The sequence below is a fragment of the Rhincodon typus genome, unplaced genomic scaffold, assembly GCF_021869965.1.
Source record: "Rhincodon typus isolate 14 unplaced genomic scaffold, sRhiTyp1.1 hic_rhity00001179, whole genome shotgun sequence".
NCBI classification, from domain to species: Eukaryota; Metazoa; Chordata; class Chondrichthyes; order Orectolobiformes; family Rhincodontidae; genus Rhincodon; species Rhincodon typus.
In genome coordinates, this window is record NW_025966817.1 from 20146 (window position 1) to 30591 (window position 10446).

A 10446-nucleotide genomic window follows, 5' to 3' on the forward strand; every position below is an offset into this window, starting at 1 on the left:
TTATGGAAAAGGTCTTTGCTATTCATGTGAGCAGTGTCTATATGTAGGATCAGGAGAACTTAGTTAAAATAACAAATCTTTAGCACATTTAGAGTTTGAAATTCAATAGCAACAATTGTTCTTTTTAAAATTGGTAAAATAATTCTTTGCTAGTTTCAGTTTAAAATAAGTGAGCCAGATAAACATTTGATTGAATTCCTTAAAACAGAAGAGAAAGCCAGAGAAGCAAACAAACTAAATTGCAGCCCATAATGAATGGTTGTATACAATTTTCAAGTAAAATGCTATCACTTTTTCATGAGAACGTAAGAACTAGGAGCAGGAGTAGGCCGTCCGGCCCTTCGAGCCTGCTCCGCCATTCAATAAGATCGTGACTGATCTCTTCGTGGACTCAGATCCACTTACCCGCGTTCTCACTGTATCCCTTAATTCCTTTATTGTTCAAAAAAAATCTACCTTAGCTTTAAAAATGTTTACTGAAGTAGCAATAGCTACTTCACTGGGCAAGGAATTCCATAGATTAACAACCCTCTGATCCCTGTAAAAATTGTTAATGATATAGTTTTATGCTATTACTTGAATTGCAAATGTCTGTTTTTTTTCTCTCTACCAATGATTAACATTTGTTGATTTATCACATGACTGTGAATGAATGTTTTGTAGAGCATTAATACCACTAGCGTTGTTTAGAGTTGTTTCTCCTAAGTATTGGATGACACAAGTTCACTTTTTGTCTATTGTAATACTCGTTGCCTATTGATTTTAGTTGTCTGACCAATACTTGGTAAGGCTTGAAAATGAACATGACCGAATTTCATTTAAATACGGTTCCCATATTCTTTTGGCGCTTTCCATTGGGAATGCAAAAACATAAGTGAGAATGCAATAACTGCATTAATGTAACTCCTTTAATGTAGGTAAAACGTTTTAAGATGTTTCACAAGAACAGTACCAAACAGAATTTGATAGCAAGCCACATGAGATGTTAAGACTTGGACAATGGAGTGGATTATGTAGCTTTGTTTGGGATATAAATTCACCTGCAGAATTTCAACCTCAGTAATATAATGCATTCCTACTTCTTTTTCAGCTGCTGAAATCATACTATTGTTAACGTTAGACTTGGCAATTCTAGTGATTTCCTGGCCTGTCTCCCCTCTTTAGCTATTTGTGGACTTGAGCACAACCTGATTTTCAAATACGTGTATGACCTTGCCCCTCCCTATCATTGTAATCTCCACTAACTTGACAAACCTCTGATATCTGAGCTTCTTTAATTCTGACTTGTCGCATGTTCTCAATTTTAATTGCTTCATGATTGAAAGCCATGCCTTCAACCAATAAGGCCCAAGTTCTAGGTTTCCCTCCCTAAAATATACTGTCCACCTTTTAAGATGCTTCTTTAAAGCCTACTTCAGTGAACAAGCTTGTTTGCACTTACCTCCTTCAGTGGCTCGGTGCCAAATCCAATTTGTTACTGCTCATGTAAAGATGTCTTGGAAAATATTAGTAATTTGAAGGTTCTACACAAATATAAGGTTACTTGTTGACTGAAAAGCTCTTGAATAATGTCATGTTTGTACAAAATGCTAATGACTCCTTCACATGCATTTGTCAGCAACAGGACCAGCCTCAACAAGTATCTGCACATGCACCGACCTCCTCATCATTATTGACACAGGCACAACTGACAAGGGTTATTGAGGAACAGGGGTCTGCGCTGGGAGTAGTGGGATTGAGCCGGGTAGCACCCACTCCTCCAAATTATTCACACTTATGCTGGTGCCACATCCTTCCATTGCTTCTGTGCTGTTGGGGTGTGGCAGAGTGCATGTGTGATCTTTGCTGGCATTCATAATAAACATGGTTATTGAATATGCATTTTTATGCTGTATTAAAGCTGCGATAGGGTTAGAGTTAGTGTATTAAAGCGCACTGTTTCACAAAATTGTGGAGCTATTCATTGATTATGGTGCCATTGAATTTGACCAATTTTGAATGACTGGTAATACAATTTAATGTGCTTTGTTGCCCTCATCACTGATATTACTGAGTGCATAGCTTAGCTTAAAATAAGACTGGAACACAGCAGATCTGACAGCATCTGTGGTGAGGGAAGCAGAGATAATTGTCTGAGTCCAATGCATTCCAAAAGAGAGTCAATGGCCTTGAAACATTAACTCTGTTTTCTCTGTACAGATACTGGTGAAACTGCTGAGTTTCTCCAGCACTTTGTATTTTTCTTGCAGAACTCCAGCAACTGCAGTATTTAGCTTTACATGGGGGTATAGCTTAGTTTGCTGATTTGGGATATTGAAATGTAACTTTGCAGAGATCTAAGATCGTTATTGCAAAGAAACAAATTATGTTTAAAATTGAAGATGGCTGCTAATTTACATTGTCATAGAATTATTAATTGTTATGGCAAGATTGCAATCTTTCTTCACTTTAAAAATATAAATCGTGTAATACATCTTGATGTTGCTGCAGTTTTGAATTTTGGCAGTTTGAGCAGTGATTCCATGTACCTGCAAGTTAGTTCCATTTAATGTTTTATTTGTGCATTCCTGTTGCTGTCCTCACTATTGAGATTTCCTGAATGGAAACCCAGTTTTAATTCCTCTTCCTATGTGAATTGGAACAGATAACTGATCAGTACATCGTGGATACTTTGTCCAAAATGGATGTTGTTATTTTTAAAAATGAAGAAAAGCACAAACTGAAGCAGTCCATAAGACCATATGCATCAAGACCAGGACAAAATCCAGCCTTCACTGACAAATGGCAAGTAACACTCGTGCTACACAAGTGCCAGGCAATGACCATCCCCAACAAGAGAATTTAATCCTCATCTAGAATTGACATTGACATTACCATCACCACAATCCCCTACTATCAACATTCTGGAGATTGGTCTTGTTCAATTCCTTGAAAACCAGTCATACAAATACTTTGGTTACAAGGGCGTGTCAGAGGCATGGAACTCTTGTAATGATTAACTTGTTCTCCTGATTCCCCTTCCTCACATTCCATGAGGCACGAATAAGACTGCGATTGAATGCTCTCCACTTTGCTGTGTTTTGGTCTCAGTCAATGCTAATCTGGCTAACTCCGAACCCAAAGTGAAGTGTGACTTGGTAGACTGTATGTTTTATGTTAGTGAAATAAGGGTGTTATACAAACTTACACCAATTTGGTGGTCAGTCGCTGAACATGTTCTCAAGAGCCTTGAGCATACTTTCAATAAAAGACCACAAGTCTCTTGCACACAAAAGAGAAGCACAAACGATGTTACACAGTAGAAGAGCTATTTGAAATGTTACGCATAAATATCAGAAGCAAGATTCACTCTTTTACCATCCCAACAATCTTGCAGAAACTTCCAGTGTCTGGAAAGGGCCACCACTTTACTGCTCTAAAGCTCCTTGTTCAGCTGGTATGGTTTTAATTGGTTCCTTTTTGTCAAATGTTTGTATTCATTCATTTACTTTCTTTGATTATTCTCACTTCCTGAGATCCTAACTTAGCTCACGATTTAATATTGTTTCTTAAATTCGTGTCATCAATCACTTTTTATAGGGTGTCTTTCTCTGACACCTCAACAGCCTTGTATTTCTGGAGCTTATCTCTCACTGATTTCAAAACCACTTGGAGCTTTTTTTTTCAGTTTAGACTTTTTGGGAACTGTTAGTAACAGCAGCATCTGCTATTGTGGACCACTTCTTTCTGAATGAACTTGCAAATGAACTGATTTTGTATTAGTGAGCTCCTGTCACGATGCAACAGCATTTTCTTTCTGTCTTCTAACCTTTTCTGGTCTAATGAACTAAACTGTTGATGTCAAGTTCTGAGGAAGGGTCACCGGACCTGAAACATTAACTTTGATTTCTCTTCTCAGATGCTGCCAGACCTGCTGACCTTTCCCAGCAATGTCTGTTTTTATGTGTGATGTCAAGTGTTTGAAGACCTCGTTTAAATGTATGTCAACGTAACAAATGTCTAGTTAAACCAGAACCATGCTCGGAACAAATCTAAAATTAAATGAAAACACTTCTTCCCCTTTTCAACACAACAAAAATGTTATTTAATTTTAAAGGTATTCATTGTTCTTCCACTCTGGTATCCGGTCTCTCAAATTCCAATATTATATTATGAATCTTCATCGGCGGGACAGGTGCTGTTCGAACAATGCTCGAAGCTCCACACCATGTAGGACAAAGCAGCCTGCTTGATTGGCATCCCATCTGCCATGTTCAAATTGTATCCCCTTGAGCACTGCACCACAGCATTATGTACCGCTCCTTCCACAGCACATTCCAGTCCATGACCTCTAGTATCTGGAAGAACAAAACCGCTGATGTGTAGGAGCACCATCACCTACTAGTTCCCCTCTGAGCCAGTCACTTCCCTGTCACTGAGTCAAAATCAGAGAACTCTTCCTAAAAGGAGTGTGCTACTTCAAGGACTCCTCACCACCCTGCTTAAAGGAATGAAAAAGTTGATGATCGTTTATTCACCAATATTCTACATCAAATCCCTTCCCAAAATATATTAATGGCTAACACCTAGTTATTAAGAAACAAATTAATGGAGATCTTTTGAGATTGTTTCATCACTTTCAATTTTATCCGCATATCAGCAACATTTTCAAGAGCAGAGTTAAGTAACACTTGCTGAGGCAGAATTTGCTGGAGGACACAGTGTGTTGCTGAAGACCTTTTAACTTGACAGATACAGTGTCAAAACTATTTTCAAATTTCTCTTCCAAGATCAATGCTGGCAGACTTGTGTCCGATATCTCAAGCTGCATAGTGATCTGCTAGCTACTCTGCAAAAGATATTATTTGACAAGTCAGCATGCTGCCTTGTGACTATAAGGAATATGTCTTCAAGCAGAAGCCTGTAGCAGTGTGATGCCTGTATTGTGATCCTTTCAATTACTTCAATTAAATTTTAGAACCCCTGGAATTTCTGATGCAGCAATTGCAAAATCCGGGAGACCACAGGGATTAACCATCTGGGGGGAATAAAACAAGCTTCAATGTCCCTGATGGTTAAAGATAAAACTTGAAAGATTTTGGATAGTTCAGTAATGTTATATTACATTGCATTGTTTGAAGGTTATCTGCTTACGCTCCTTTCAATAAGTTCCTGAAGAAAGTGTTGACGTGGACAGGCTCATTTCTGTACTGTATAACTGCAAGATCTTCAGAATTAGAATAAACTAACACATTTTTAAAGCTATCGTATGACTGCATACTTGATTCAGTTTTCTTTCTCACCGTGACATTTGTAATGCTTAAAACAGTACATGATACAGGATGCAGAGCTGGGCAAAGCAGTGGCAGATGGAATTCAAGCCGGAAAAGTGTGAAGTGATTCATTTTGGAAGGTCGAATCTGAATGCGGAATACAGGGTTAATGGTAGGATTCTCGGCAGAGTGGTGGAACAGAGGGATCTTGGGGGTCCACGTCCATAGATCCCTCAAAGTTGCCACCCAAGTTGATAGGGTTTTTAAGAAGGCATATGTTGTGTTGGCTTTCATTGGCAGGGGGATTGAGTTTAAGAGCCTATAAAACCCTGGTTAGACCACACTTGGAATATTGTGCTCAGTTCTGGTCACCTCATTACGGGAAAGATGTGGAAGCTTTAGAGAGGGTGCAGAGGAGATTTATCAGGATGCTGCCCGGACTGGAGGGCAGGTGTTATGAGGAAAGATGGACGGAGCTGGGGCTTTTCTCAATGGAGCGAAGAAGGATGAGAGGTGACTTGATAGAGGTGTACAAGCTGATGAGAGGCATAGATAGAGTGGATAGCCAGAGACTTTTTCCCAGGGCAGAAATGACTGTTATGAAAGGGCATAATTTTAAGGTGATTGGAGGAAGGTATAGAGGAGATGTCAGAGATAAGTCCTTCCACACAGAGTGGTGGGTGCGTGGAATGCACCGCCGGCAGTGGTAGTGGAGTCAGATAGATTAGGGACATTTAAGCAACTCTTGGATAGGCACCTTAGTTAAAGTAAAATGAAGGGTATGCCAGGTTAGTTTGATCTTAGTAGGATAATAGGTTGGCACAACATGGTGGACTGAAGGCTTGTGCTCTACTGTTCTATGATTTGTTTGGTGGTGCAAATAGGTGAGGATTGCAGTATTCTGTGAATTACTGCTCTTGACATTCTCTTCATCATCTTTTCTGAAAGCATTGATTCTTTGCCATACCAGTGCTGGTCATCTGTCGATTCCACCAACATTTTATTTGAATCTTGGCAGGCAATTTAACTGTGGAAATGTACCATCATTGATCATCACCAGTAATATATTGCGACCAATCCTCTACCACGTCTTAGGAAGGATGTCAGGGATTTGGAGAGGACGCAGAAGAGATTTATTAAATTGCTAAAAGGAGACACAAAGTCGGAGCTTTTTCGTCTTGCCTTCATCAGGGTTAGGATGCAAGAAATTAGACTTGGAAAAAGACACCAATTTATACAGCAAGAGAAGAGAACAGATTGGTCAGGCCATTGTTTCCAACGGGATGTGTTAGAAACAGGTGACTGCCATTCTTTGTTCTCAGACCAGGCAGGTAAATGCTGATTCTTCTGGGTAATGTCATGGGAATGAAGAATTCGTCAGTCTCTATGCTCCTATTTTTCCCCCAAACAAAATAAGTACAATGTATCCACAAATTCCTCTTGTCTACATAGAACCAGATCCTGTGTATACATAGCTTCTAGCATGTATTACACTACAAGTCTGACTGATAATCCTTGTTTCAGGTGCAATTTGTAGCATGATCTAGATTTTGCATCACATGTTGTCCAATAGAATTACATCTGCTATTAGCCATCAATTCTTTGAGCTTGCAAACGTGGCTTGGTTGAGCAAAATCAACATGCCTGTGAATGGTAAATGAGATGTGTTTGATGCAGTGTGCCGGTTGTGGAGATGTACAGCCTACATGTGATGTGAGTTTCAATGTCAGTGTGTTGCCAGGTATCTAGTCCTAGACCTGAGGAGTGCTAGACAAAAAAACTGCAACTTTGCCTCCATTTAGCAATTCTAATAAAGCTAGAGTAACTTTCTTGTTTCGACCTTTTCTGTTTTTATGTAGCCAAGGATCCCATATGCTAAATTTTTAAAAAAAAGTCTGCTGCAATTGCTCTGCCAGTTTCAAAGTGTTGTGTACGTATCTCCTTTTAGCAGTATTTTATGATCTGTACTACCAAGGAATTATCTGCTGGAATGCTAATAGAGATGAAGGACTTGAGCTATGTGGCAAGATCAGAAAAACTCTCCACTGCAGAGAAGATTTAGGGAGAGAATTGATAGAGGCCTTCAAACTATAAATCATTTTGAAATGAGTAAATAATGAAAAACTGTTTTCAGTGAGCGAAATGCATGAGTTTGAAGCAGAATGTGTAGCCAGTTGTCATGACTGAAAGGGAGACACGCAGGTTTAAAAAATAATTTTCAAATTGAATTTGGATAATTATTTGAAAGGGAAAGATTTTATGGGATTTGGGAAAAGAGAAAGGGAGTATAATTAATGTGTACCTCTTTCAAAGCAGCCGTAGACGTGATTGTCCGAATAGCCTGCTTCAGTGCCGTTTTTAGTTGTTGATTCTTTGAGCCATGGATCTTCTGTGTACGGTTCAAAAACAGGAATCTTGGTTGGCTTTTCTCCTTCTTAATCTGGATCTTTTTGAGCTTTTGCAGTTCAATCACTGGTCAATTTGCTTAACCAGCAATTGGAGGAAGCCAAGAAGTAAAACATTTTAATATACGCTTCTTTAGTTGAAAAAAATTTTGTATCTTGTTTTAAGTCATTTAGCAATCTTTTAGGCTACTTCATAGAATTTTAAGCCTTCGCTTGAACTGATGGTAACCCATATGGTCAAGCTTTTCTTGACCATCACTGGACAAAATATTTAGGCATAATCTTGCCAGTAGATCAGCATAGATAGTTTGTGGACTCAGCAGGTCGTCTTGTAAGTACTAGCATTCCATTTGTGTTAGAAACTGCTGCCATGTGACATGTTTCCATTTCTAACATTTGCTGTTATACCCAGGATGTGTAATTTGTGGTTTCTATTGGTGTTAGTCTGGAAACAAGAGGATGATTTAGGGGAGAACTTCTTGTGATATTACTTTCAAACAAAGCATTTGACAACCCTGATGAAGCCCTGACTCAGATTGCTTGTCTTCTGCTTAGATGTTTTGATTGTGTAGTGCTGGTGGCAATCCCTGAATAAACTTGTTTGGTTTTCTGCCCACTTAGAGAGCAAGCTTTTTCTTTTTAATTAAAACTTAATTCTAAAAATTAACTTATTTGAATGTAGGAGACCTAGGTTTTGGAAGAGCAAGATGGCAGTGGCAGCGGAGTAGCAGCGCAGCGTGGTGGCTCCTCAGCCCAGGAGTCCGTAGCTCATCCACTCCGTTTGCTTTTACAATTTGTTTTCTTGCTGTGTTTTTTAATGTTTCCAATTAGTATAGTTAATATTAAAACATCAAAATTCATCTTGTCTTCATTTAACGGCTTATCCAGCGACACGGTAGCTTACGGCGGTCTGAAGTGGTAGTGGCAATTTTGTCCCAGTGTTGAGGTCTTGTTGGTGGTCTGGCTTAATGTCCCAGCAAATGCTTCTGACCCAGTGTTCTGATGGCCCGGCGTGGTGTCTTCGTCCAGGTTGGTGGTCTTGTCCTGGCAGCAGTTTTCTTCAGTGGAGGCGTATGGCCCAGTATTTCCAGACACCTGGCGTGTCAGTTTCATCCTGGCGTGGAGTGCTCTTTATGGATTGATGGCTTCATTCCGACTGTGTGTTTCGTCTTTTGATCGGCTTCCTCCTAAACCAGAAGCCGTTGAGTGGACTGTGATGACATTTTGTCTAAAATTTACTTTTTATTGTTACTAATGAACTTACTTATGACTTCTGTCATTAATACCGACGCCATGGTAAGGTCACTTTATAACACTGCTCATTGCATTTTTCTTGTAAAAGTACACATGGCAATAAATTCTAAATTCAAAATCAAAGCTCTGGACAGATGTAGGCTAGGATTTGAAGGCTACTATTAATTTTAAAGCCGGTCTGCAGTTATACATTAGCAGTGTGCTAATGTCTGTTAATGAATAACTAACTATCTGCGTGTCTGACTTTCTGCAGTCCATGTTATTTGCTTCTCTGCAGAATGACTGACTGACTGACGTACAGCAGCTCCGTCATTACAGCAGGTCTCAGTTATACATCTGTCTCCAATCTAATGCATCCGCTTTGAATGATGAGTTGGAATTAACAGATCACATTTTGGACTTGAAATAATGGTGAGAGTAATAACCTTCGCTATTATTGAAGGGTACATTGATGAGCAGCTACCAGCATCAACATGTACATGGTTTGACAAAAATCAGGAGGTGGCTATTTGCAAGCGCCGGCTATTTGCAAGCGCCAGCCCTTCCAGAAGCATTGTGATATATGCTTGGTGCCTTAGTAAGAAACTCTGCATTCAATTGAATAAGACTGGGGACATAGTTAGGTCTTATCCCTTCAAGTGTAAGTGGGTTTTTTTTAATAACTCATTGAGCCATAATTACTGCCAAGAAAGACTCTGGCATTGAAAACTAATGTTTGCAAGTGTGAATGCTCATTTCTTCATATTTTGTGTACTTTTGAAGATTAATTTGTTTTAAACTTTATTTATGTCTCTCTTTCACTTTTCTGCACCTGTAAATATTTTGATGTCACTGTCTGGTTTAGACTGTATGTGCCTCATGTTGCTTATCTTGTTTACACAGATACCAGACTTCCTATATTGTGTGCCTGCCTATTTTTGATCTCAACAACCACAAATTCTCATGTTAAAGCACACAAGATATGTGAGCAAGTTTGTAAGTAGACGGAACATTTGCTGCTGACTGAAAATGTGGACCAAAAGTTGCAACTTCCTGAGAAGAGATGCTCACATTTTGTACAATGCTCATTTCTCCATAGGATGTAAAAAAAATTGCAAATTTCTAATTAATTGGGCATTTCATTTCAATTCATTGTATATCCACTTCTGTTTGTGCTCAGCATGAGAAAATTTAGAGCAGCTATTGGCTAGAACAAGTATTTACTCACCAGCACAATACAGCTAAGCAAGACAGTGCCTCCGCCTCAGAAGAACATTCCTTGTTGCACGTGTAACATTCTTCTCCATTTTCTATATCAGCTGTGTGAGTCATTAATTAATGTTAAACTGGAGACAGTGTTTGTGGTGTTTTTCATGGCCTATAAGTAGTAGATTGGGACTATGGAATTAATTATTTTCACACAGGTTCTTTTTAACCAACAACACACACAATTTTGTTTTATAGATTAATTTTCATTTCTTAAAAATTGGATTATGTTCTAATTTGTCCAAGTGTAATTTAACTATTTTATGGTGACTCAACCATTGTGCTTTAAA

The 10446-nt window shown here is 38.9% G+C and overlaps 1 protein-coding gene across 2 annotated transcripts in view; it reads left to right on the plus strand.

The window, feature by feature from the left end:
- The window catches only part of LOC125481194 (extended synaptotagmin-2-A-like), a 14288-nt gene extending 4082 nt beyond the window's left edge, over positions 1 to 10206 (plus strand). Inside the window, exon 2 of one of the 2 annotated variants that reach the window (XM_048592420.1) lies at positions 9794 to 10206. In XM_048592420.1, coding sequence (XP_048448377.1) covers positions 9794 to 9832 — 39 coding nt within the window. In that variant the 3' untranslated portion in view covers positions 9833 to 10206. Of the gene's footprint in view, positions 1 to 2644; positions 3065 to 9793 lie in introns of those variants that run through there. The other variant, XM_048592419.1, reaches the window with a different exon arrangement.
- The last annotated feature ends 240 nt before the right edge of the window (positions 10207 to 10446 follow it).